This window comes from Pseudomyrmex gracilis, unplaced genomic scaffold (assembly GCF_002006095.1).
Source record: "Pseudomyrmex gracilis isolate BER0280 unplaced genomic scaffold, ASM200609v1 scaffold_63, whole genome shotgun sequence".
NCBI lineage: Eukaryota > Metazoa > Arthropoda > Insecta > Hymenoptera > Formicidae > Pseudomyrmex > Pseudomyrmex gracilis.
The window spans coordinates 265,571-292,890 of record NW_018020647.1 but is presented as its reverse complement, the minus strand read 5'-3'; the positions used below and the strand labels follow the sequence as shown (position 1 = coordinate 292,890).

General features: G+C 42.6%; 1 protein-coding gene and 1 long non-coding RNA gene across 2 annotated transcripts; one reads left to right on the top strand and one right to left on the bottom strand.

Annotated features, from left to right (window-relative positions):
- Positions 1–717: 717 nt before the first annotated feature.
- On the bottom strand, positions 718–13,157 carry LOC109854362 (histone-lysine N-methyltransferase trithorax). Its single transcript, XM_020427379.1, has 10 exons — positions 12,861–13,157; positions 10,669–12,064; positions 10,015–10,572; positions 9,498–9,934; positions 9,136–9,297; positions 8,666–9,061; positions 1,963–8,579; positions 1,696–1,858; positions 1,428–1,574; positions 718–1,271 (listed from the first exon to the last, which is right to left on the bottom strand). The coding sequence occupies exons 1-10, from the start codon at positions 13,023–13,025 to the stop codon at positions 1,098–1,100; spliced, it is 10,215 nt and encodes a 3,404-aa protein (XP_020282968.1). The 5' UTR covers positions 13,026–13,157; the 3' UTR covers positions 718–1,097.
- Positions 13,158–13,288: 131 nt separating this feature from the next.
- Positions 13,289–14,598, top strand: LOC109854363. Its single transcript, XR_002250215.1, has 3 exons — positions 13,289–13,510; positions 14,216–14,450; positions 14,530–14,598. It is a non-coding gene; the product is annotated as an uncharacterized LOC109854363 (long non-coding RNA).
- The last annotated feature ends 12,722 nt before the right edge of the window (positions 14,599–27,320 follow it).

Genomic DNA, 27,320 nt, shown 5'->3' with positions numbered 1-27,320 from the left:
GCCATTCTCTTTTACTTCATCTTCTTCTTCTTCTTAATGCCTACATTCCTAACTTAAGTTAAAACTGGTTTGCTGTCCTTACATCAAAGACGATATATATCTAGTCTCTAACAATTACATATTTTACAAAAAACATTTGAAATCTGGCCCTACAGCAGACATGAGATGTCACAAAGTTAGTCATACACTATACACTAAATTTAAATGTACACAAATCACATTTAAATATACAATTTTTTTATAGTAATATTATGTTCATTCGCTTTATATAAGATCGTTTTGTACACTATATGTAAGTTATTATTATTATTTTTTTTTTTTTTTACTTTTTGTGACATACTCAAAAGAATCGATATATTTATTTCTCGAAATAAGCTATTATCGAAAAACGCGGCCTTTTCTCGTCGCGACCTACGTCGCGTGACGCAATCTCTTTTTCGTTCATTGCAATCCACTGTCAGGGAAAGAGTTTTCAAATTCGATAAAAATTTGTCAAGACCCTCATATATCGTGCGAGATATTATAAAAACAAACAAAAAAGAAAAAAAATGATTGCCAACTGAGGGGCACTAAGCATTTAGTGTAAAGTGTAAGATAACTTGTACACTTAAGCCTCAATAATAGATAATAGAGTAGTCTAAAAAGTCGTGCAAGAAAGCACAGGCGTGAATAAAGTAACACTTTCAAAAGTCTGAAGCGCGTTAGTCTACGCACGACTTTTTTTACGTTTTGGATACGAAAGCGGGACATACTTGAATCGTTTATTGCTATAGGTATAAGTGTGTATAGACCTCCGTTAAAATCAACTACACAACGTAGCTGTCTAAAGTAACATTCTCGTAACCGCCGTGCTCTTTCGCGTTATTATATATCTGGTTTTTTTTTTTTTTTTTTTCTAATATTTAAAATGTATAATCTATATTCTTTTATAGAGTAATAAAAAGCTGCGATCTCTGAAAATAGTTTGATAATGAGTAAAATGAACAACGTTCAACAAAATGAATCCTATTTGAAAGCGCGCGCAATTATATAGCACAATATTTTATCTCTGTGTCGTCGGTCTCTTCGGTTGCTTAGGATAAGCTGTATATGCAGTCTCAATTGAGGTATTTGCGACATCTGCGGGAACCACAAGTACAAGGGATCTTGATATCCTCAAATGGGAATTTGTAGTCGTACGTCAACTCTTCTCCTTGAATGATGCGGCGAAGAGCGAAGATTAGTATGTGTTTCTTACCTAGAATGTCTACCACTCGCGAGTAACAGTTCGGCTGTAAAACATACATTTATATGCAACACGTGTTCATCATCGTGTAAAAGGAAACCCTTAATTACGTACACAAACCACATTTAAGATTTTGTCACTTTATATTAAATTTTTAATGTTCAATCAACGAAGATCAAGGAGAGAGATATATAATCCATACCTCGCATGAGTGATTGATAAATCTAGCTGCATTTCCTTTCATAGTAGCGTCAACAACGAGGTGATCATCGATTTTAAACATATAACAGCCTATATTCTTGCTATCATAGTACTTTTCTCGTTTGTCAGTTAAAGAAGATCTAATAACCTAAAGATAAAAAAAAAATTAATTTAAGTAGTATTAATATATTCCGCAATATCAATAATAATATAAAATAATATATAAAATATATAAAATAATATAAAATAGAGTGTTTCTTGGTACTTACTTCACCAGCGTATTCAATAACCATTTCACCAGCCTCGATATCTCTTAAACAAAATAGTCCTCTACCATGTATATGGGAATGATATACGCCAACAGATTCTTTTGATGTCTCTTTAAGTATCCTAAAACGCATTGCCATCGGCAGATTGGTACTCGCGGCTCGCCTGAAACATTTCTTATGATTGTAGCGGTGTTTTCAAGCCTAGTTAAAAATCGATCCTCAAGTTAAATTACAACTATTATAAACACATATCTATATGAATTTTACCTGGATTCTGCCTCCGATATGGCAATCATCTTGGGTTGTTGCCTATGCTGTGACGCCAACCAACTAAACATATCGTGTACTTTTCTGCTCTTGAAAGGCTCTGCTCGAGCCGCTCCGTTATCACACACTGCAGGCAGTTCGTTCTCTATCTCACCGGGTTTTGGTGGTGCCAGTGTGTGAAATTTGGGCTTATATTTGGTACACCTGTTGACACCTGGTAATTGCTCGACCAAGTAGACGGTAGCGTTGTTATCCAGGCCAAGACTCTCGGACAAAGCATTATGAGGCAGAGGAGGTAGATTGTGAACCTTGCGGGCCTTTTGAACCGCTTGAAAAACTGTTTCCCAGACCTCAGCCATAGACGAGGCTGTGTGAACAAAGCCGTCCTGCGATTTGACCTCATACATTAAAATCGGTCCTTTCGGGCTGTTTTTCTGCGCCTGATGTGTATTCTGTTGCGGACTACTTCGCACCGATCTGATAGATTTTGCTACTATTCTGGGTTTCTTCACAGCCACAGGCGGCGTCTTCGTTTTGAGTATGTTCACCTTCGTCTCCACGGGCTTTACCTTGTCCTCGATCTTATTTGTCTTGAGCGTGAACGTTTTGATTGGTAGCAATTGTAGAGACGCGATCTGAGGTCCTGCCTGTTTTGACGGCAATATTTCTACGGATGTTACCTGCGGCACCTTCTTGCTCTGTGTGACAGCTTTCATGTTGCGTGTTATCTTGTAAGAGCCATCCTGCAACTGTTTTTGTAGTACTATTTTCAACGACGTATTTTGAAGTTTCTTTTCTTTGTCGAGCTCAAGCTTGAGATTCTCTTTCACCTTCTCTATCGTTTCCGTTTTAAGTTTAAAACCATCGTTGATGTTAAGTGTAGCTTCGGATTTCTTAATCGGCACTATTTCTTCGAAAGTTTTCTTCGATTCCACGATTTCCGGCTCGGCTGGTTTGATTAGAGGTTTGGTCGGTTCTTCAATCGCCAAATCGTCTTTCTTCGCTGGGTCTTGTTTCGGTGTTACGGCTTGCATCGGTAGCACCCTGTTCATAGGTCGACTGGTCGGCATGCTGTTGCTCATCGGCATCGAGATCTTATTCAGCGTAGAACTTACGGCGTTAGTGACAACGGTCATATTGTTGTTGCTTACATTTGTATTTGTGCAGTTAGAACTCGGTGCAATGCTGCCGTTGTAACTTTTATGAACATTATTATTTATACTGTGATTCGGTTTGTTATTTACAGATAGATTTCTTTGTGTGATATAATGATTCGGTAGAGGCGATATTTTGGACGATGATATGCTAGATTTGATCATACTGGTATTTTCTGAGACATGTTTCGAATCGAAGTACGGCCGCACACTGTTGTTCATCAATTGATCAGTGCCAAACAGTGATTCGGTGATCTTCCAAGCCGTTCCTTGATTCAACGGTGTGATCGAATGTGCGGCTGGACTGGGTCGTACGGCAACACGTGGTATTGTCGGTATCGCACTCGACGGTGGCGGTGACAACTTCGTGGGTGACGCTATTCTTGACGGCGTCGCAGAAACAGTAGCCACACTGTGAACGTTGGACGGGCACACGTTTGCCACTTGAATCATCGATGTTACCGGTTGTTCTACAATTGTACTTTGACATGGTACTGATGACACAGTGTTGCATGTGACGTTACCAAAAGCTTGATCTTGTGGCGCCGCAGAAATATTGATCTGTGGTGATGCCGCAATTGGTTCCGTTGGCGGTGGCGGTGGCGGTGCCGGTAATGGTGGTGCAGGCGCTGGTGTTGGTGCCGGAGCGGATACTGTTACTGGTGCTGGTGTTGGTGGTGGTGGTGGCGGTGGTGGTGGTGGTGGTGGTGGTGGTGGTGGTGGTGGTGGTGGTGGCGGTGGTGGTGGCGCTGGTTGATTTACCACTACGTAACCACCAGGCACTGCCGGCACGTTGGCTACATTGGTTACGTTAGCCACATTAGCCACGTTGGTAACGTTGGCTACGTTGGTCACGTTAGCCACGTTGGCCACGTTAGCCACGTTGGCCACGTTGGCCACATTAGGTATGCTGGCTATGTTTGGAACGCCAGTTATATTCTGAACGCTAGGCACGTTTGGCATTCCCGATACGTTCTGTACTGTCTGTACTGTCGTCATCGTAGGTACGCCCGGCACAGCCTGCACATCTACGATGGGTTCCATTAGCTTGGACGCCTGAAACACCTGCGTCGTCGTCTGGTAACTGCTGGCCAACACCTGTGGCACCGCGCCTGCCATAAACTGACTAGACGACATCACCGTATTGCTAACTATCGTTTCCAGACCGTAATACATCGGTTGATTCGAAACGAACATACCACCGCTCGGATCGGCAAACATTTCTAGAGTAGGTGCAGAGCTCAGTAGGAGCTGTTCCGACGATATCACGCCGCACTGAATCGCGCTGGGTTGCTGCTGTATGATGGTACCTAACACCGTAGGCTGCGTCTGCGCAATCTGCACGCTTGGCAGTATGGATATTCCGCCGTTTTGCAGCGTAAGCAGGTTGTCTGCAGACGGTGCCTGTATATAGGTGCCCGGTACCAGAGGATTTGTGGCGATCAATTGCGGTTTGAAACCAGTCTCGTGCTGTCCTCCGCCGATTGTCGTGATGTACTGCAAGTTCTGTCCGGATTGTTGTTGTAACGTCTCTACATAAGCGGATACGATTCCCGGTGATGCCACTTGCTGGAGTATTACAGTTGGTCTCTGAGTCGTGGTTTGCTGTAACTGAATGATCGGCGCCGCGCCGCTCTGAATCGCAGGCGCTGGCTGAAATCTTGCATGCGCGATGTTCTGCGGCGTCGATTGCACGACATTTTTCACGATGTGTTGTTGCTGCGGCTTGACACTTTTGGTTTTCGATTTGGTCACTCTAGGATTCTTGGTCTTGGAGCTCGCTCGAACAACCTGCGCGGGCATCTGCGCGGACTCGTGTGCGGTCTGCACACCCATTGACGAAAAAACGGACATATCCGGAGTACGGGCGGTCTGTGAGCTCGTGCTATCCGGCGAGCTCATCGGTGTGTTTACTATCCTATGCGCTGTTATATTGGAATCGCTGGAAACGGACGGCGGGTCTGTAATCTCTGTTATCTGTACCGTGCTCTCCTGAGGAGGTAATACTGTTGGATTTGGCAGAGTGGTGGTTCTGCGGGTGTATTGAGTCTGCACGATCATGTCATTGGACGTTAATACTGTTTGGTGCACGGTCTCAACTGTGGCGTGTGCTGTATGAATCTGCGGCGTGATGATCGCTTGGGCAATCGGTTCGATCTGAATGCTCGGATGAGGCGATGGCACAGATGCCTCAATAGGTGACGTCGCCTGGATATCCGTATAATCGGTCGACAAGGTGTGACCCTCGGACGGCGAAAGTGTGATAAACTGCGGCGACACCGAGCCGACGCTCGACGAAAAGTTGGACTCTGGCGATAACTTGTTGTCCATAGTCTCGGAATCACTGTCACTGGTAATCATAATGTCGCAGCTAGCCAAGTGTCGATTGTAACTGTCCTGAGTGCGATAGGTGCAGCAACATCTCTTACATGTAACGGGTCGGTCAATGTGTTTGAGCGGTGACTCGTATGTATGGATTATTCTCTCGCGCGCCACTACCTGCTGCGACGAAGTACACTCGTCATCGCTCGATATATCACCTGCGCCGTCTACTTGCGGAATCTTCAGACTCAACTTGATGTTTTTCTTTTTAAATAAAACGCTAGGCTTGTACAAAGCGCATCTGGAAAGAGGAGCAATGACGAGATTGTCATTGTTGCTCTTTACTTTCTGCGACTTGATGAAGTCGAAAATTTTTTTCGAGTGTAAAAAATTCGAGGACCGCGTGTACAAACTGAAATCTAATTCAGAACTCGACTCGCTCGCGTCGGACGAATGTTCGTCGTTAATACCATCCAATTGCGGAATCGATTCGGACGGATGTAAGCTCGTATTTTTCTCATCGGCATTATATTCCGGCGAACTGCACTCACTAGCGCTGTTAGCGTCAGACGGTCCATCGACCTGTACTATTCGTGGTTGCTGTTGTCTCGGATGCCAATATAACCTTTTGTGTTCTTTTGCTTCATCCCTAACCGGTAACATACGACGATTCAGTCCGGCAGAATCCTCGATGCAATATTTCAATTCGCGCATTGAATCGGACAATATATTAGACGTGTTTCCTCTATTCACTCTGGCGACCATGATGCTTTCCGGGATCATTAATTCATGAAACATAGACGAACGTTCATTTTGCGCATCTAAAACAATCAGGCCGGTTTCGCTGGACTTGGTGCTGGATGGATTTCGGGGAAATTTTCGTCTCTTTATGTTGGAACTGTGAGTGTTATCCAATTTGCAGCTCCATGTGAGACTACAGGAGCGTTGATGATGTCGCTGACCGCCGACGATCAGCGGATTGTTTGACATCACCTCAGATTTGGACCGCTTTAATTCTCTGCCATTGCGCTTCTGACTTTTTGAATTGAATAAATCGTCCATAAGATCCTGAACCGCAGTCTTTGCCTCGAGTCGCAACCAGAGATCATTGTGCGTCCCTAATTCCAACAAGGACGGATCTATTTTGGATAGTTTGTTCTCCGATGGTTTCGTAGTCTCTTCAACTTCCGACGGTAACATGTCGTCCTTGAACAAATCCGCAGTAAAAGAGCTATCATTCTTCAGATCCATAGCTAAGAAATCCTCATAGGACACTTTCGGAAAGATGTCCTGCATGGAAATTCCGTCCAACAGATCGTGCGGTAAATCCTCGAATATAGCCTCTTTCAATTCCGGTGGTAAGATGTCAGTGTTGTTCTGTTCAGCCAAATTCTCATCGACTTCTTTGTTGCACACGATATCGATAAGCGTGTCTAGAGTTTGTTTAACATCCAAATATGCAACCTTCTGTGCGTCCACTTCTTCTCTATCCTGCTCTTTGCTATGATCGATGGTAATGTTGTTTTCTATGTCGGATGCGACGTCCGGAATATGCATCTGCACGTAAGTTCTGACGCAATACCTCACGATTTTGTAAGGATTTATTGTGGACCAGTAGAGCCTGGAGGATTTGTAATCGCACGGTATTATCTTCTCGGTTGTGTCTGAGAATTCAGGAACAATGGTGCCCAAACAGTCGATCATCAAGGAACCTATCATTACCTTGACCTTGTTGGGTTCCACGTACTTCTTCTTTTTGCGATCCAGTTCTACGTATATCGACCGCTTCAAACTGAACTCGTTTTCGCTTTGTAGAGGTTTGTGTGCGGAACTGTTCGCGTGCAAGATGCAAAATACTGTTTTATCGTCATTGAAAATTAACCCGACGCTTCGTGCGCATGGAAAATGAAAGGTGTTGTTGCAATTCTTTGCGCAACATCCTATACTGGCGCCCTTTTTCCCGCACTCGGTGCAGCGAATCAAACGACCCCTCGAAATGGCACTATGAACGTTTTGCAGAGAACCGTCAATCTCCTCGAATACTTCGTTCGACCAAAGCGCGCAATTCGCGTGAACCCAATCGTTCTGTCCGCAGTACAGCAACCGGCCTTCTTTCGTTTCTATCTCGTCCCCCAAACCTTTGCACAAACAACACGATCTGCTATCCTCGAAATGAATATTATACAAATTTGCCGTTTTAGCCGCGATTGCTTTCGGTGCTTTCATCAACTCTTCCTTCCACGTCTCCAGATTAGGATCCTCGAATCTGATCGGAATCAGATTCGAGGAATCTTTGCACACATTTTTAGAAGGCGTTAACGCGTCGTCGTTTTCGTCAATACAATCAACATTTTTGGGATTGAACCAGGGAAAAACTTCTTGAAGTATCTCGTGATAAATTTTTGTCAGATCTTTCGAACCTGCGCGATTGATCACGTGCTCCATATCATAATAAAACTGCCACAAAGATTTGTACTCGTTGTTAGTCACTTTTTGTTTTACGGACATTAAAGTTGGCGATGGTCTCGCGATGATCTGCTGCTCAGAACAATTGCATTCCGTGATGTCATTCGACGAACTCAGCGACTCCGAATTTGTTCGGTCTTTTTTCTCAATTTCTTGAGAATCTTTTGGAATACAGTTCTTCACTCTGACCGAACATTCCTTCAAATGAAACTTCTGTCGCAACCGCCGTAGACCTTTCCTAATGGAAGTATCCGTCGTAGGTTCTTCCAAATCGGGCTTATTTGTCGCATTATTGGTATCCGAGTTAGAATCTGTATCCTTGTAATCTTCCGAATCTTCGTTTTCTCTTGCGTAATTCGTCTCTTTTTTGCCATCGGAAAATTCGAGTTTTCTCATGCTCGTGTTCGATTTACAGAGACACTCTTTCCTAGGACTCCATTTAAGAGCCGTGCAAACCTTGCGGTTCTTACTCAAGGATTTTATCACGCCAATAAATCCCGCTTTCAACTCGGCTTCTATAGCATTTCTCCATACGGAGTTCGAGGAGTTGGAGGAGCACTGACTGCACGTAAATTCGATAGAATCGGGCAGGTAACTAAGTATCTGGTAACGCTCATCAGAAAGGCCTTCACAACGGGCATGTACCCAACAGGAACACTCGTTACATTCCATCATCTAAAAAACAATCGCAATAAACCATATAAAATTATTGACTATCCTCCTTCAATGAAGACACAAAGTTCACGACAAAGATAACTGACCTTCGTGTCGTAATCGTTTTCGTTGTAACATCTCTGACACAAAGGACAATAATTTCCTTGCTGCCTTAACTTAAAACACATAGAGCACAGAGGTAAATTGCCCACGTGAACGCTGACACCTTCGCTACCGCAACTCTTACACTTGATACAACTCTGACAAACGTAGGGTCGATCCGGACTGTACAACCTCGAACTAACGCCGGATTTCGACAAACACGAGTGGTGAAACGACTGACGACAACGAATGCAAGACAATTTCGGACCGGATCTGAGATGACAGGACTGACATACTGTACACCGAGGACAACACCAGTTTGGCTGTGCGCAAGCACTCCATTCACTGGGTTCCAAACAGAAGGGATGGTATGGCTCACAACAGCACTGACAGTGTATCAGCTGCAAATAATACACGTAATGTGTATCCATAAACTTATGTTAACGACCGATAAATAATTTGACATCACACTTACTGGTTCTTTCCCAGCGCTTCCACATAAATAGCAAATAGCGGGTATGTGAAATAACTCGGAACCAATAAGAGCAAAACCTTTTGCTCCAATTTCCGAAGGATCGTATTGCTCCCAAAAGTCTACAGAGACTGTATACAAGGTGTCCGTAGCTGCCTTAGACATCTGCGATAAATATTATTGTAAAATCGCTACAGCTCTGACTGCGGTAAAATTTCAGAAGCAAGATAGAAAAACTATAAGTTTTACATCTATAATTGCAGATAGAATGAAATTTAAAATATAGAAGCGCACACAGAGAAGAAAATATTTATAATTATAATAATAATAATAAAAAAAAAAACAGACTTGAAAAAATATTGTACCACTGGAAAATGCGACGTTGATACGTTTTGTTGTTGCGACTTTCCTCTTTTTGGATAAGATTGTTGCGTTACGTTAACGTTTTGATTCAAATTACTATCCTCGTTATGTTTCTGCGTCTCCCTTTCTTTTGCAACATCATCCTTCTTTTCTATTTTCTCGAGTTCCTTAGCTGTTTTTGGAATGTTTTTGCCATGTTCGCTGTCTTCTTTCGCATCTGCGGAAGGAAAAGTTGCAATTGGCTGACCAAGAGCGACACTGGCGCTTCGACAAACGTGCTTGACTCTTGGCCCCTTCAATTCAAGCCTCTGTCTGAGAGGTTGCGGACATTGGTTGCTTGTAGACGAAGTGAGCACTGCGTTTTTAATTTTCTTTCTTACTTTAATTCTATTATTTTTTCTCCTCTTTTTGTTGGGCGATATGGTCATTGAAGAATCAACTGCAACAAAATTCACGTCAATATGAATTCATAGAAAAAAAAATATGTACTCTCAAAAAAAAATGCAAATTATTATTTACATTTGTCTATTTTTGTGTACAAAAAACCTCCGGTACCCTGATAACTTGTTTTCTGTCCCATTTCGAAATTTTTCCAACTCATGGCGGACTTAAACAAATTTCTTTCCGAACTATCTTCCGCGGGCCAACTTAGCTTACCCAACTTTTGTCCCTGACCATCTTCGTCCTGACCGAGTGGCAAGGATATACTCAGAGGATCTCTCATTAACGGTGGTAACAATGCGTTTAAACCTGTCCTCAGAGCGGGTGGAATGTTGTAACATTTCAAACACATTTTTAACCAACACGCCGGGCATCTGGCTTTATAAACGCATCTCATGAGATTCCACTGCTGGCTTCTCACCACAGGCGGAACTAAACATAAACCGTCGCCTTTATGACACTGAAGAACAGGAAGAACATTGTTTGAGGATTTGGCGCACGTCTGACGTTTGATCATCTTGCTTATGAACTTTCGGCAAGATTCGCAACTGTGGATACCGAACTTGCGCGCCTGTTTCACAAACCGATAAAATCGCACCGCGCCGCAAACACCGCACTTTATAGTTCCTGTTAATCCTGAAATGTTAAACAATTATAAACAGAGTGTCATAAACGTTTGCGATACACAACTCTAAATTTGCAAAAAAAAAAGTAAAAGCAAGATAGACGTACCTAAATTAGTATTTCCTCCCATTGTGTTACTGTTGCTCGTTGTTGAAAATGGTCCTTCTGTTCCAGCTAAACACTTGTTATCCAACTTCAATCGCGCTTTCCTCAATATAACTTTTCCACCATTGAGTTTCATTCCACTGAATTCCGATTGCTCATTTTCCGAATGATTGCTATGCTCGTTCTCACTTTCAGACAAATTGGGTTCTGTCTCAAAACTGTTCGATGTACCAACTGTACTCTTATTACCATTTTCAGACTGAACCTCGGATTTTGCACAGCCACCTTCCGTTAATCCTGCACCACTTTCACAGTTTGCTTGATCACTTAAATCCCCTGCTATCTCGGCTTGAGTTCCTGATCTTGTCTGAACTCTGGAAGACTCAAAGTTTGGAACATTGGATTCGGGAAGAGCTTTTGTAGGAATAGAAATCTGTTTCTGATTTCTGGGAACTGTTGATTTTGCAGTTTGTGCAGCCTTGCTCGCATTCTGCGAGCATTCCTGATTGTTATTACAAATGTTAGATGTGCTGTTTGATATTTTATTCTTACATGATATAGTATAAGATTTCTTTACTTCTCTATGAGTTTTTGATATTTGTGCGCTTCGTACAGAACTCAATGATTTATCTGTATCTTTTGTTTGCTGAGTAACACTCTCGGCGTTAGAATCTATCTGAATAAGTTTTTTCGATTTGTTTCTTGCCTCTCTATCTTTTAATTTTGATTCCTGGTTGCCAAACTTATCCGAATTCAATTTAGCCTTCTTCACATGAGTGTTAATCTCGTTCTCACTGTGTTCTGTTGTAGAAATTTCTTCCAATTCTTCGATAAATCTCTTATTTGGCTTAATAACTCTCGATGAATGCACACTACGAACCGGCAAAACAAATTTTCTCACTGTGCTAGACTTTTCTCCAGATTGTACCACCAAATTGCGCGTATTACTGCCATTTGATTTCGCTCTCTGAAGTAATCTTTTTGCAGTGCTGTTACGTAAATGTCTAGTTCTCTGATGTTGATCCAAAATGTTATTCACAGATTTTAGCACCGGAGTTTTCAAATAATTCGAAAACTTAATATTCTTACAATTCTTGCGACTTTTGCCTTTCTGGAGTTTCGAATTATTTTTAGTGTTTACATTTACCACTGATTTGATGGAATCGTCTAGTTTTGAATTCGCGTCGACAAGCTTCTCCGTATTGTTTTCTGTATTTGTTGCATTTGTTGAACCTTTGATGTCCGTTACATTCTTCGTGCTAGACTGCGGTGCAAGAGTTTTTAGTGAGACGGAAGGTAATTTATTGGTGGTTTTTTCTGCATCGTGTTGTTGAGTTTTTATGTAGGATGCAGAAAGATTAGCCTCTTTAGTGCTAAATCCATGGAATGGTGGATGTTCCTGAAAAGAGAGAAACACGTGTGTGTAAACATAAAAAAAAATATCTTTCCAACATTAAATTCCAACATCTATTCCGCGCTTGCGGTTGCTTCTAAATGTCATGCCAACAAAGTAAACAAACGCGATCTATGAGTTATATTTATTTTCCCTGTGTGCAAAAACTTATATACCCTTATAAATATTCACTTGCAACTAATAGTTTTACATTTAATTAAATGCTAAGAGTCAAGAGAAAGCAGACATTTACAGGCATGTTTGACTGACATACTCTGTACCCAAAGTATCAAACTGCTGTCACACGCACAAACATATAGAAGAAAATCGCTGTCGCTCAACCGTCACATGAAGAAAACGTACGGTAGGGCGTGAGGAGCCAATGATGAAACAAGAATTGACTTATTTTCTCGCGTTAATACGCGAACACCTGCCATTCCGAGACCCGCCGATCGGTTCCCGCCGCGGGAATAGGTTAACCCGCGCGATACGCGGCGCCAAAAGCTCACGGTCCCGCATACGTCCTCGCGGATCATCTCGCGGTGTGCGTCTTCGTGACGCTCGCCGGACGAAACGCGATAGCGAGTTGCGGCCTGGTAGCGTGACGCGCGGTACATCCTACCCGCGCGACGCAACGCTGTTGCGGATCTCATGGAACAATCGTTCGGGCGGCGGGTACGTAACACCAAACGACAACGTCAGTTGTCGAACAAACAACGAGACACAAACAGAGATACGGGAACGAACGAACGGACGGCGGCAACAGCGAACGCACCTCGACATGACGATTTTGTCCCCTCACCTTCTCGTTGTCACCGAATGTTTCATTGAACAGGGAAAGTCCTAAGTAGATGTTCTCGGCGACGGTTACCGGATCGGTCTGCACTGTCTCAGGCTGGCCGAGCACCTTGATCCGTTTCCTGGTCGCCGCTTTCGACGGCTTCCCGGGAAACCTGGACCTTCCCATGTTCACTGTTCTCAACGACAGACTTCAACCTCGCAGCGAAATTCCGCTTCCATTTTACTCGCGATTTGTGTCCACGACCGAGAGGCGCACCGACTCTCTCGCGTACACTATAAAGCGACGTACGCTCTCCGACATACGCACGCACACACGTACACACATACGCGCCGCATATATACACGGGCTGCCATGTTGGGAACTCTCGGGCCGCTGACTGTTCGGCCGGTCTCGGCTTCTGCTTCGGTCGCGTTCGTTCGGGGCCGCGAAATACGCGCGTACTTGTCAAACAGAGAACCCGGGCTCTCTTTTACCGAGAGACTCGGGCCGCCGATACGCCGTCGCAGGGTCGTCTGTGGCGTTGTGGCCTTCGCCGAGGAGAGTAATGCCGGTTTTTTGCTCAATGACAAATTCCCCCCCGAGCCACAATTGAGATCCTTCGCGATCGCTTCGATCGTGGTTCGGACGGATTCGTCGTTTTTCGACAAGAGGTAAACAATTCAAATTTCTTAAACGAGAGAACGAGGCGTTCAAGAGAGACATTAATTGATGACCGGCGCCGTTGCGTATTTCGTTCCCGACTTTATTGTTTCACCACCATCTCGCGATAATTTTGCGATGTTCAACGACGCCGGACATTACAGTTTTCTCTCTCTCTCTCTCTCTCTTTGCTGTGCGCGTGTTCTGCGGCACTAACTGCACGTGGCGGCGCCGCGGTTGTTACAATTTTCTCCTAAAAGAGAGATTTGACGTCTAACAACGTTTGACACGGAAATAACAAACAAAAAAAAACATCTCGGAGCTCAGCGTTTTATTTACACCGATCGGCACTGTGACTCGCGTGTTTCGCAAGTGGAGAAAAAAAGTTCCTTTTCTATGTGCCTCCCCCCGTTCTCTCTTAGCCGTTGACCACCGCTGTCAGTCGGCCGAAGTGAAACGCGGCGCGTTTATAGAAGGAGAACTTCTTTCTCCTTGCACACACACACACACGGAGGAAAAACGATTCAATGCCGATCGGTGCAAACGTACACATGTAGATCATATTGCTTGAATACCACCTATATACACCTCTCTGAAACTTAGATAAACACCGATCTCCGGAAATAAAAATAAACGAACGTCCCCGCTGTGCGGATATCTCGCGGTGCAGGAAGTGGGACCGTAACGCCCCGTAAGTAACTCGATTTTCTTTATAGAAGACACACCGAAGCTGTGGACTCAAGCAAGCGCGACGGAAGATGTTGGCTCCGGTGTTTGCAACAGAGAAATGTGCGATCAAAAATAATAAAATTAAGAACCGTAACAAATACAAACTATAAATAAAAATAACGCGTCGCAACTAAAGACATCTCTCATTACTTGGCCACGCTTCTTATCGTCCGAAAGTAATAAAAAAAAAAAAACTGCAGCTTGAAGGATAACAAAGATCAGGTGAGATCTTTTATCCATGATGGTGTAAACATTTTTTTGCGTCATGGTTTGTTATCGAGTTGTTTATATGCGATTCCAGACCTCTCTCCGAGAAACGCGGTCAGTATGATCGATTTTTGATATTTACTTGAAAAAGAATTTTATAAAGGTGCGTATCTTTTTTTTTAATATATATATATATATATATATACACATATTTTTATATAAAAAAATGGATATATTTTTATGTAAAAAAAAATAAATAGGGGAGAATAGGGGAGAGGATTCTGTATATTTACCATATTTTTTTTATTCATTTTGTAAAATATATATTTTTTACCTGAGATCTCTCTAGGTAGAGAAGTAGTTGCGCAATACATCGACGCGCATATCGCGCGAGTTGTGTATTATTATACCGTACACATCTCTTGAAATACCGGACAATAAACGTGTACGTTCGTATCGCAAATCACAGTCTCTGTTCAAATTGTAGTTCGCCCCAGGCGACAGAAAAAAACAAAAACATTTATTGACTCATCGATTCTCGCGTTACATATGTGAAAGCAGTACATCTTTTTTTTTTTTTCAAATAACTAACAATTTTCATTGTACGACTTCTAATAAACCTCTGATATCTGATATGTTGCGAATCATTAAAAAAACCATAAAAATGATTCGCCTGAGAACGGAACGCTTCGACAAGGTAGTCCGTGATGTGAATTTCGTTTTTTTTTGTTTTGTTTTTTTTGTTTATATTTTGCAAAATAGAAACGAGGTTTAATTCAAAACTTTTTATTTACTTCCAGGTATTTTTTTTTTTTTTTTTTGTTTTCAGCAGAAACGTCAAATCGTTAATTCATTCGTAACGTTCGCACAACAAACAGTTCTTTTTGAAACTAAAATACCGCCGATGCTTCTCTCGATTCAATTTAAAATGGAATTTGCAAACAACAGTAATGCATGTGAGAGCGCAGCTAGTGGTATATACAAAATTAACCTGGGGTTTAAATCAATGTAAAATTTGTTTCAAAATATATATCTCTCAGTCTGTAAGAAAAAAAATTTTTTCTCTCTGAATAAAAACTGGTTTTTGTTTCTGATTTTTCACAGAAACTTGTTTTTATATACAAATTACTTTTTTTCAGCGCGACTCTCGTTTATCGGATCGAAAACGTACACACACACGCGCACGCACACACGTACGCGCTCCGCCGTCCGAAAATCACCACCTGCCGTGGCTATCAGGCTAAATATCGGACGGGCGCGTGTCGTCGCGTCGAGAAAGAGAGAAAACGAAGCAGACGAAGACCATAGGAGAAAGAGAGAGAGAGAGAGAGAGAAAAAAATTGTGGTGCGAAAACAGGCATCTGGCCTCGAAGGCGCGTCGTCTACGAGTGGCAACCTCTGAGACTTGTTACCAGCGAGTGCACTCGCTCGAGTGCCTCACGGGCGAGAGAGCGAGCTAGCGAGCTCCACTTATCTCTCCATCATTCCGCTCGAAATACTCGAGCGGGTGTGGTACCACCGGTCGTTGGAATCGGTCTGCTGCTAGCCGGTTGTAACGGAGCTATATAAGAATCTGCTTGCTCCGTTTCGTTGCTTTGCATTGCGCGCACCTTCTTCTAAGCGCGTTGCACCACCACCACCATCACCACCGCCCTGACTTTAGAACGTTTGTGACCATCGTCGGTACATTCCTCGACGATTTCGCGGTAAAACGCCTTCCTGTGAATAACCTCGAGGCGGATGCAACAACTAGCAACAACGCGGCGTTAAGTAGAACTCGCGACGATTTAAAAGCGCGCCGGACGCGGCTGCAAATAAAACAACTCTTCCGAGTATAGATTACTTTTTTTTTTTTTATCACCGCGGTTATCGCACGAGATAGTTTATTACAGTTATTATTACGACCGGCGTATAAATTATTAAACTTTCACCGTGTATATACGTTCGCGGAAATATTTCGCCACGAAATCTCACGCGACGCATTTTCCCACCGGACAAGTGCCTGCGCGATCCTAGTAGGATAAAACGCGCGCGAATAGAGCGAATTGCCCCGGTCCATTCGCGCGGTGTGCGAACGTACGTGCGAGAGAGCGAATAAACGAGCAAGGACGAGACAGAGACTGATGTAATACATATTAATACAGCTGTATATGCGGGCGCGCGTTCGCATCGCGAGGCCCCAGGACCGGTTCGGATTTTATGACGGTGTCGAACGTTTGCACACGAGAACCGGCAACGACGCCCGATTTATACATTCGCGAGGCGATCCGTTTCGAGAACCGCCCACGTGGTTCGGACATTATACCGTGCCTCGGTGTCATTGCCGGTTCTCGTGCGTGTTGTTTTCCTCGCGCGCTTCTTCCTTCAAGCGCTTTTATTTCACATCCGAAAGACACAATATCAAGAGACAATAGTTCTCTCAGTTTTGAGACAATTATATCGATTTTCGAAACGGTTGAAAAAGTAAAAAAACGAAACGAGAACACACTCAACTGTGAATGCGATGTAGCCGTTTGGCCGTTCTTTCTATTGTGCGACCGTATATAGAACTCTCTCTCTGGATACAATTGGGTTGCGTTTATACGCGAATCAATGTCGGTATCGTAGCACCGGTCATCGGCAACCACAATGGCATTTAACGTGTGTTCAACTGCGAAGTTGCAAATCGAATATCTATTAATAATGGTTGGTGTCGTTACGCTTCGCTGCAACTTTATTTTAACATCGTATATACACGGGATACGCTCAACGCTGTATTAATGTGTGCATTGTGTGTTTCAATAAGATGATCTGAAAAGAGAACAATTATAACAAACAAGTCTGTCGGTTTTGAGCAGACACACTAAATTGCGATACATTTTTATTGGATTTTGATTTTGAGCGGTTCGAGATCTTTTATTTTGTTAAAGAAATTTACTTAATTACAAAGAGAGAATTTTGCTTTGTGTTATATATAAAATCTGACGGAGAGTCTTTTTATTTTTAAATACAAGCTTGTTATAGGCTAACGATAAGTAACGTTTTATCGATGTTGCAGAAACTGTTATAAACCATAAAATGTCCAGCGTGCATTAACACACCGTGCGTTGTAATATTGTGACATATAATATATTCTGTATTTCTCTCTTACTCTCTCATTCACACAGAGAGATTGTAGTTCTCCACAAAACGACCTAACTATATTTCACGCCGGGCGAGGCAATTCGTTTTATTTCCGGGTAACGAAAATGGTCGACGTACATTTTCATTCAAGAACGCTTTTCGACAAATTACTTTTAATTGCGGCCTGCCGGAATTCGTTAGCACATTTCTATAGCGAGAGAGAAAGAGGGACGTGGAAAGAGAGAGAGAGAGAGAGAGAGAGAGAGAGAGAGAGAGAGAGAAAGAGAGAGAGAGAGAGAGAGAGATGTACCCATGCGCGTATTAACGAAGGCGGTGGATACATAGCGCGGCAATGAGAAACAGAGATCAGTTCACGCTTTATAACAATGGCAGCTCGAAACCATTCACAGAACTCAATAGATACAATCTGCACAATCGAGAAGCGAATCACCGCGGTCGGTTCACGTGGTCACCATTATTCAATCTTGTACCGCCTGTTTCTCTTCCGCACCGCGAAAATCTATAATCTAATAATACACTCTCGAGCGAGGGTAGGTTTGACTAAGTGGAAAGCGAAACACACAACAGGGGCAAGGGGTAAAAACACAAAAGTCTCGTTTGATAAATGTCAAGAAAACACCAAACAAAAAAAGAAAAAGTAGACGAAACAAAACGTACGTTCGGCTCGAATATTTTTTCAAGGTGTTTTTTCGAAAAAAAAATGGCTACAACTTATTCTGCGAAACGTGCACATCGGACAAAATAATAATCGCAATTAGCAATTCCGTGAAGAGGGAAAATTTAGATTTTTATTTATTTATTTGTTTTACAAACAGGCAAAGAGAGTGCGCGGGTCGCTCGTCAACGACGACGATACCGTTTTGAAGTTGAAGCGGAGTCATGCTTATCGATTAGCTACACAAGCGTTTATATGTTTGACATATATATATACATTATACATATATATATATATATATATATATATATATATATATATATATATATATATATATATATATATATATATATATATATATATATTGTGCGTACAATTTAACGCGGTTATCCATTATCAGGATAACGATGCGTCGTTTAACAATATACGCGTTGTATTTCATATACGAATATAACAGACCTGCATAATGGGATAGTCGGTGTTTCTCCGCAATTCTGTTTATGACACAAGATCGTATCTATCGGATTTGTGGGAAACTCGGTCGGTTTCTGTTACGATAGAATTTGTATTTGCCGTATATATCTTATGACAAGTGATAATGATGACTCTCTGTCTCTCCGATTATTCGAAATTTGTTTACAATCAATGTGAATTATCATAATTAATAGGAAATATCTGCAATTTTACACATGTTAATTTAATTTATAGCAAATCGACCCACATCCGGCGTGTGTCATATTGGTATACGTATTATTGGAAACTTGGAGAGATTGCCGGGATCTGACTAGACCGGTTAATCCACCACCGGTTGAGAGCAAAGTCGCTCGAAAAACATTAATATTCAAACAGAGTGATTAATCTTGCTGGCGGATAACCATCGTACGTGTCAGTATTCAACAAGGCAAGTAAGCGGTCACTAACACTAGATCCGCCTTTAATTAACATTTCTTAAGTGCTTGCGGGAAGCAGTCAAGTCGACGGAGTCGGGAATCAACTCTCCGCACAAACTCGTTCTTTTATATAGTGTACAGAAATTTTATAATAGAGGCGGAAACTCTTTTAAACATACCTATTATTAAAAACAAAAAAATCTTCTCGAGATAGCCAAGTGTGTTCCTATGATGAGGGGTGATGGATATTTGTGACAAAATTTAATGATATAACATGAAATTAACAGTTCGAGATGTGATTTGAAAAAAAGTGACAAACGAGACTTTTCGCGTCATTTCTAGTTAAATGTTTCTAAATAAATTAAATTATACCCCAAAGTGTGTTCAATGTGCGTGAAACAGATTTTGCGAGTTTTTCGAAGAACTGTACAATAGATTTAATCCGGGAAGAAAATCGTTGGAGAAAAGTTGAAGAAAAGACGTTCGGATGATTCTGAACGCGCTGATTGCTGAAGCGCGTATCGGGGCCCGTTATATGCCACACAATCGTTGGCGTTCGCATTCTTCTTAGTTTCATTTCGGAGGGACGTGTACTTATCGATTAGCCCTGCTGCGTCTCTCTTTCCACGATTGTTCCGCTCTTGTAGCCCCCGGTGTCGCATTGGTCGGTGGTCGCGGCCCAGAAATGCCGCAAGCCGGTATGCGAGGCACGGTAATTACGTGAAAGCTAGAAACGACTCCGGGTTCGTATCGCACGGGTCGGGAACTGGACGGACGCGCGATTAAAGGGGTCTCCCTTTTCGAGGCGAAGGGACGGGACACCCCTTTTGCCGGCCAACCGCTCGCTCGCGGGCGCGGGCGCGGGCGCGGCGGCATGGACGTGCCGATTTTCCACAAGCCGTTGCCGGCAACCCTAAAAATATTTCATGACCCGGCGGATCGTATTTCTTTCCGCCAATAACTTCCTGCCTTATCGGAGAGAGATCGAAGCACCCTGTCTATTCTGGGAATGATTGAAAATAAATCGCTTTAATAAGACGAACGCTTCCGTGATAGGTCGAATAAATTGCTTTTTTTTTTCTTTTTTTTTTTTTTTTTCGTATTCCGAACGGCGTATGTAAACGTTGGATCGTTATGTGCGAACATCCAACTTGAGCGAAAACAGATTAGATTACGATAAATAGGTACTTTACCTTTTAAGGAAATAACGCTGTCTTCGAAATGTTACACGAAATATACACATCCGCGCGACTACAAAGCCGATCTTTTAATAATATAATTGAGAAAAGCTCGCTAAAGTCACGTTTACGCGTATATATGTAAAAAAAAAACGAACGATAATGCGCACCGCAATTTGTAAAATATATATCTTTTATTTATATCGGTATATTTATGCACATTTATGACGTGTATAAACTTGGCTTTTTCCCACATATCAGTCTTCGTTCTAATTCTGTCCAGGTAATTTACGGTATTTTTTTTTTTTTTTTATTATTATTGTTCCATATATGCGGTAGTTGACGAGCGTGTATCGCTATTTCGATTTATTCTCTTCGTTTGTCGACGTGCAACAATGTAAAACCAGAAAACGACTCGTCGTTGATTAAACTTTACGCGGCGGTTTATACATATATATTATTTACGTCACGCAGTTGAACGTCGCACGCTGAATGAATTATTAGCGACAAGTTGGCCGAGCTGCGAACAGTCAGCGGCGGTTCATAGCGCGGTAAATGTGGGAAATGTTCACACCTTTCAAACTTTTATTCCCTTCTCCTCTCTTTCTCTCTCTCTCTCTCTCTCTCTCTCTCTCTCTCTCTCTCTCTCTCTCGCGCGTTCAATTTATTTACCCTATTATTCATTTTTTTAATTGAATTACTTTAATTTAAAATAATAATATAGAATAGTATTTCTCTCTAAGTATACGTCACATTCACAATATTCCAAATGTATTTTTTTTTTCGTTAGTCTTTGTTTTCTATTTTTTTTAAATATCAAATAGACGCGCGCTACTAATTTTAGTAATATTTAACCTCAAAGTGTCAGAAATAATATAAAACAAAAAGAATTTACAATCAGCATCGCGATAAAAAAGTGGTGACAAATGAGCATCGAGATAGGTATATTTGAAAGAACTTTGACACATTTGAATATCGACTTTACAACTTATCTTTTTTTCTTTCTTTAGAAGAAAGAGGATTTTTGTGACACTATGTAACGCAATATGGTGCCCCGGCTAAGTGCTAATAAACAAGTCAACTACCTCTCTCCCCGCTACTACTCAAGACGGAGTCATCATAAAGTACGTCGTGGAAAATCAAGCGGCTGTATATACAGCGCCCACCCCCGAGCCCTTCCGAGGTAGAAACAAAGTGCGAAGAACTATTAACTTCTTGTTGTGTATAGCCACATTTATTTCAAACATAGACTTGGACATCATCGCTGACGCGTTCAAGAAGTATGCGATAAGTAGAATATGATAAACGCGCATGAGATCACCTGTACAAAAGACAATAACACGTACAAAGTATACAAGATTATTTTATATATTTTGTTTTTTTTTTTCTTCGTTGTCGTTTGTCACTCGAGTAATTTATATAAAAGATGACACCGAGCGCGAGACAATAAGGCTACGAATTTCAAGGTTAATTGTTCATTTCCGCGTCAATTACGCGAACTGTTATCGAGTGGGGAAACGACGCGCGAATCGATCGCGAGATGCAGAAGTTACCGCGCGAAGATGAATAGGGCAAACAAGATCGCGGGGAGGAGGGGTGGGATGCGGTTGCAACAATATCGAGGCAGCGATATACGCTAATGGCGGAAGAACTCGCGGAAACGCAATAAGGCTCGGATATCGTGCAAGATGCTGCGAACTAATGGAACACAGTAACTTCTGCCACACCGCCGCCCGTCGGAGTCCCTTCGGGAAACAATATACGTTTTCCATTGATCGGCAATGTCTCAAGAAGGAGAAGACGGATCGTCTTATCTATAAGAAGTAACATTTCGCCCCCGTCGTAAAGTTCGCCTCTAGCTCTGTTGCTAGCGAAACTGGAAGACGCGCACCACACACGGGTAACTTTCCGTCGTCGTCGTCGTTTGTCGCTAACAACAAATACGTTTCTAGGTTTCCCGAACAACGGTTTCCATTACATCCTCATTTCCAAAATCAAATACGTAGCTTCCCAACCAGCGTTACGTTTACTCCGCCCTTGTATCTCTAGGAGGACACTAGAAGAGCTAAATACAGAACTGGACAAAATTGAAAACCTATACTGGAAGAAGATTTTCGCTGTTAGATCTCTCTTCTCTCGCGCTATTTGCCGGCACAGGTGAAAATTGAAATTGACATTTTAAATAAAAAGACAACTGAATATCGAACATCGTTAAGTAGGAATTGTTCTTCATCTCTTCAGATTTGTTATTTTTCTATTGTAGGTCAAATAACGGAATAAGTTGTTTTACCAGTCTAGGTTTTTTAAAATAAGCAATTCTCTCTTTCTCTCGCGGGAGATAGTTTTCCATTTAATCTAATTGACCAATAACGGCAACTAGATGCCTCTAGAGTATTATGCGTCTTAATATTTGATAGATTCGAGAACGGACTCAGAGGTCGGTGCACGCCGTATGAATTATTCCCCAAGTACAGTGCCGGCGTAACCAATTACCCTCGCTTGAGAGAGATCCTAGGCTTCTTCGTCCGTCTCTCGCGCAACAATACAACAATCTCCTCCGGTTTCACTTTCTCGTTTTCTACGGGGGGACAATAGCACGCGAAAAAGACGCGCGTCAGGTCCCTTCCTGCAATTGTTCGCCGTTCGTAATCACGGTAGCTTACTCGATGATTCTATTCAGCTCTTTCGCGACGGATGCACTTATGCCGGGATCGCGTTCTACGCGAGTATCACGCGCGCCGCGAGATCTCTCTCTCTCTCTCTCTCTCTCTCTCTCTCTTTGTCGCAGCATTTCTTTATTCGCTGATGAGACATATTTCGAGAAAGATTCGTGGACTGAGACAAGAGATTCCGGGTGACTCATTCTTTAACTAGTTAACTCATTACGGAGCAAGCGAGCGAGAACAAGTTCTTCCCCCCCCCCCTTGACACTGTGTGTATCTCTGACAGTGACGGGACCGCGACAATGAGCATGACAAAGGTAAAGTCTGTTGGTCGCTCGGTTGGTTGCTCCGGTCGATTATTGAAACAAGGTGCAACGCGCAGCAAGGTGCAATAATAATAATAATAATGCCAATAATTAAGAATCTAGAAAAAAGAAGAGATCGAGAAGAAAGGAGAGAAAGGGGGAGGGGAGAACACAAGGAGAGAATGAGAGCACGCGGCGAGCAAAAAGTCAAGAAACGGCGGCACGGCACGCGGCTTGACGCGGCAGCTAGGATTGGGTCGAAGAGTCGAAGAGTTTCGAGCCTCGACACTCGGAGACTCATGATCGGTTCGGCTTGCTCCTGCGCAACGAGGACGACAAGGCAAGATTCGCTGCGAGCGAATTAACGAGAAAAAGAGACCTCTAGGGCGCGCGCGGACTGCATCACGTGGCCGATTGCGAAAATCAGAATAGGGGTAGAAGTGTGAAAGAGGGAGTGAGAGAAAGAGAGAGAGAGAGGAGAGAGAGCGACGAAGAAAATGAGCGAAGAGAGAAGCAGTCGATGGGAAAGAGAGAGACACTCGACGGGAAAGGCGGAAGGTCCGACCGCGTGCGCACGCGAGTTAGACGAGGACGAACAACGAGCGGGAGTAAGAGAACGCACATGAGGGACACGCCCTGCTGCAGGTCGATAACGGAACCGACGCATCCTCTCGCGGCTCTTCGGTAGCGCTCTCTCTCTTCTTGCTCTACACCACCCTTCCTCCTTTTCTGCATCGCGCGTCCTCGCTCATTCCCTCTCCCTTCATTCTTTTCCTCTCTTTCTCGTTCTGCCCTAATCTTTTCGATCCTTCTCTTTCTATCCCCGCGCTCACATAGTCACGTACCACACCCGCCATTCTATCTGTGCCGACCGAGAGCGGACTCCCGCATACCTATGTACTACTCCATCGCAGGGTGTATACCCACAAGCCGCCTCCTCCCTTCCCCTCTCTCCCCCTAATCGTTGCTTACGCCGCGCGACCTCATCCTCCTTCTTTTCAAGCCGTTCTCGTCGTCTTCCTTTTCCTCTTCTCACCGTCTCCTTTTCCTTCTTTCTCGTTCTCCGTTTTTTCCTTTTTGTTTCTTTCTTCCTCTCGCGCGCCCGGGCTCCTTCCACTCGGCGCGCGCGCGCGCGCGCGCAAACCTTACGCGAGGATACATACAATGGGGGGGTTATATCCTCCGATACCCCGCGTGGATCCACATTATCACACGCATCTAACTTTCGAGAAGGCCACGTACGTCTATTGGTGCGCTGAAACGCGTGAACGGAGCGTTTCCGAGCAAAGTAAACGTTAGTACGTACGTACAATACGTACCCGACCGTACGTAACCGATCGACATAAATATCATAATTGTTTGGTTATTGTTCTTACAGCATTGCTTTATCATTTTTTAATATTTTCTTAGATTCGTCGGGTAATAGTTTTTCTTTTTATTATTTTAACAGAATATATATATACGTTAAAACATAATGGACAATATATTTAAATAATATTAAACGTTAATATATTCTCTATTATAGTCATATATATATGTTGCACGGGACGTGTTCGCGGACATTAAATTAATTTAAAATATTAAGTGACCGTTGAACACATTTGACGGCGATTAGTGTGCGCAGTGGCGTATGATTAAATGAGTCGTTGAAATTATAATATTTTTGTTGGAGTTAATCAGTAAATCCATAATTATATATTAAGCGAATATCGAGTTTCTCGCGTAAAAATCAATGAACACGCGCTTAATGTTTCTTTCATCGCGTTCGCGATGATAGAGAACGCGAGAATATTCTTTGCTTGAGAAAGAAAGTTTTAGTTTTTTTCAGATACACGTAATATATAAACGCGTCATGTAAATTCAATGAACTTGATACATTTTCTTGTTAGTTATACGTCGTTGACTATATATATACAATATCATATTTGTACGTGTATATGTTTGTGTGCGTGCGTGCATGTACACGCGGAAAGATACAATATCGTTGAATCGAACGACGACGACGACAACGAAGAAGATGAGGACGGTAGCCAAGAAACCGGAGCGAGATATCCCCTTCCTCTTTTTTACTTTTTCTTCTTCTCGCCCTCTTTTTTCTCGCAGACATCAACCCGAGAAGCGAAAGTATCTCCCCGAAGGGTATCTCCCCCATCGTTACTCGAACCGCCTTGTTTCGTTGTCCCTTCTCCAGCACCCCTTCGCTCTTGTCCCTCGTCTATGTATCTCTCCCTCCTCTCTCTTTCTTTCTCTCTCTCTCTCTCTCTCGCTCGTTCGCTCTTTCTCTCTTTCACCCTCATCTCCCTTTGCCCGTTCTCGAACGCCTGATTCAGAAGTGACTCAGAAAATTTTCATCGATAGCGGGGTGACGCTTAGGTTACTTCCACGACAGCGGTTTTTATCATGACTCGCGATATCGATCACCGAAGCGTCAACTGGAACAAACGCGGTGTCGCTTCGCAAATTTGCAAATATCATTAAAGCCTAGCACTCGGCTGGTATATATTTTATCGAGCAAATATAGTTAGCCACGAGCGCGCAGCGAGAAAAAGAGAGAGAGAAATATATATCGTATATAAATTTTTTGTATTGTTTAATAATAATAACCGCACAATTTTTGCGCGAAACACCATTACACACACCGTTATCGTTTTCGATTGTAAAGAGAACGGGCAAATTAAAAGCTAACATTAAAAATTAAAATACCACGTACTTTTGTTCATTGTAGGATAAAAATTACTCGCAATGAGCAGTATATAACAAAGCCATGGGCTTTGGTTAAATGCGTAATATTCCTCTGTATAATTTTTTTTACGATTCTCTTGTATGTCATTAACAGAGCGCGGCTCTCTTTGCAAGAAGTATTTTAACAAATTCAATTGTTATTCAATTGCGATTTTGAATCTGAATCGCATTTTTCCCATTTCGATGTGCGTATCCGAATCGCCATTGTGAAATATTGTTCCGAAAATACGAAAAATAAAAAAAAATAAAAAAGTCTGTCTCGCGTTCGCACGTAAAAGAGTACGAAATCATCGTATTTTGAGAAAATAGCAAAAACTTATGAGGTGCGCAAATGCGATCTTATTTTCTGAGCACGCGGAAACGTATATAAGAATCGCGAGACATGAGATGTATTATGTTGCTTGTCATATTATCCACGTTGAAATATTTCGGAAAATGTAATGCAGACAGCGCGGCACTTTATACGTTGAACAATAAGAGTTCAACGAAGAAATTCACGGAGATTTGTCTTTGATCGCGTACAACACGCACAAAAAATCAAACCGTAATGAATATATATATTTGGTGTGTTGTAAAAATTGTGCGGAGCGACAATGAGACAGTTTTCAGCGCGGCGATTCAAACGAATGTACGACGTAACAACGAATTTGTCACACGCGTCGAAAAGGAAAAGAGAGAAAATTCCGCGGAACAAACATTCCGCAGAATTATAATTTCGTGAATTTCTCACGAACTAAGTTTGGTTGAAAGTCGGTGGCAGACAAATCCGCGCTCCATTTCACGAGCTTCCGCAACGTTAACACCGAACTTTCCTTCCGGAAAGAGCAGAGAGAGAGAGAGAAAAAGAAAGAGAGAAGAGAGAAAAAGAGAGAGAGAGAGAGAGAGAGAGAGAAAGGGGGGAAGAGGAGAGGCAGAGAAGCCTGCGGAGAGTTTAGGTTTTACAAGGTTCCATTTACATAATTCCCCGAAATGTGTTTGGCCTCCCTCTGTACCTACCGTTCTCCCCGCCTATTTTCAAATACGACCTAACAAGTAACAATATCTCGTTATCCGACACGATGTCTTCCCGATGTCTTCTATTCTGTCCCTTACCGTCGATGGGGATATTTATTGTCCGGAGTCGAACGGAATCCACCACTACAAAGGGATGATAGATTTGCTGTTTGATCTCTTCGTTGCCGCTTGAATAGCCGCTGGAGCTTGTGTGCATTATACAGGGTGTTTCGTGACGTTTTTCTATTTTGTGTGAATTTCTGATTCACTTCTTTCCAACAAATTTGCAAAAAAAAAAAAAAAAAAAAAACAGACCGTGCCTTCGAAAATAACAAG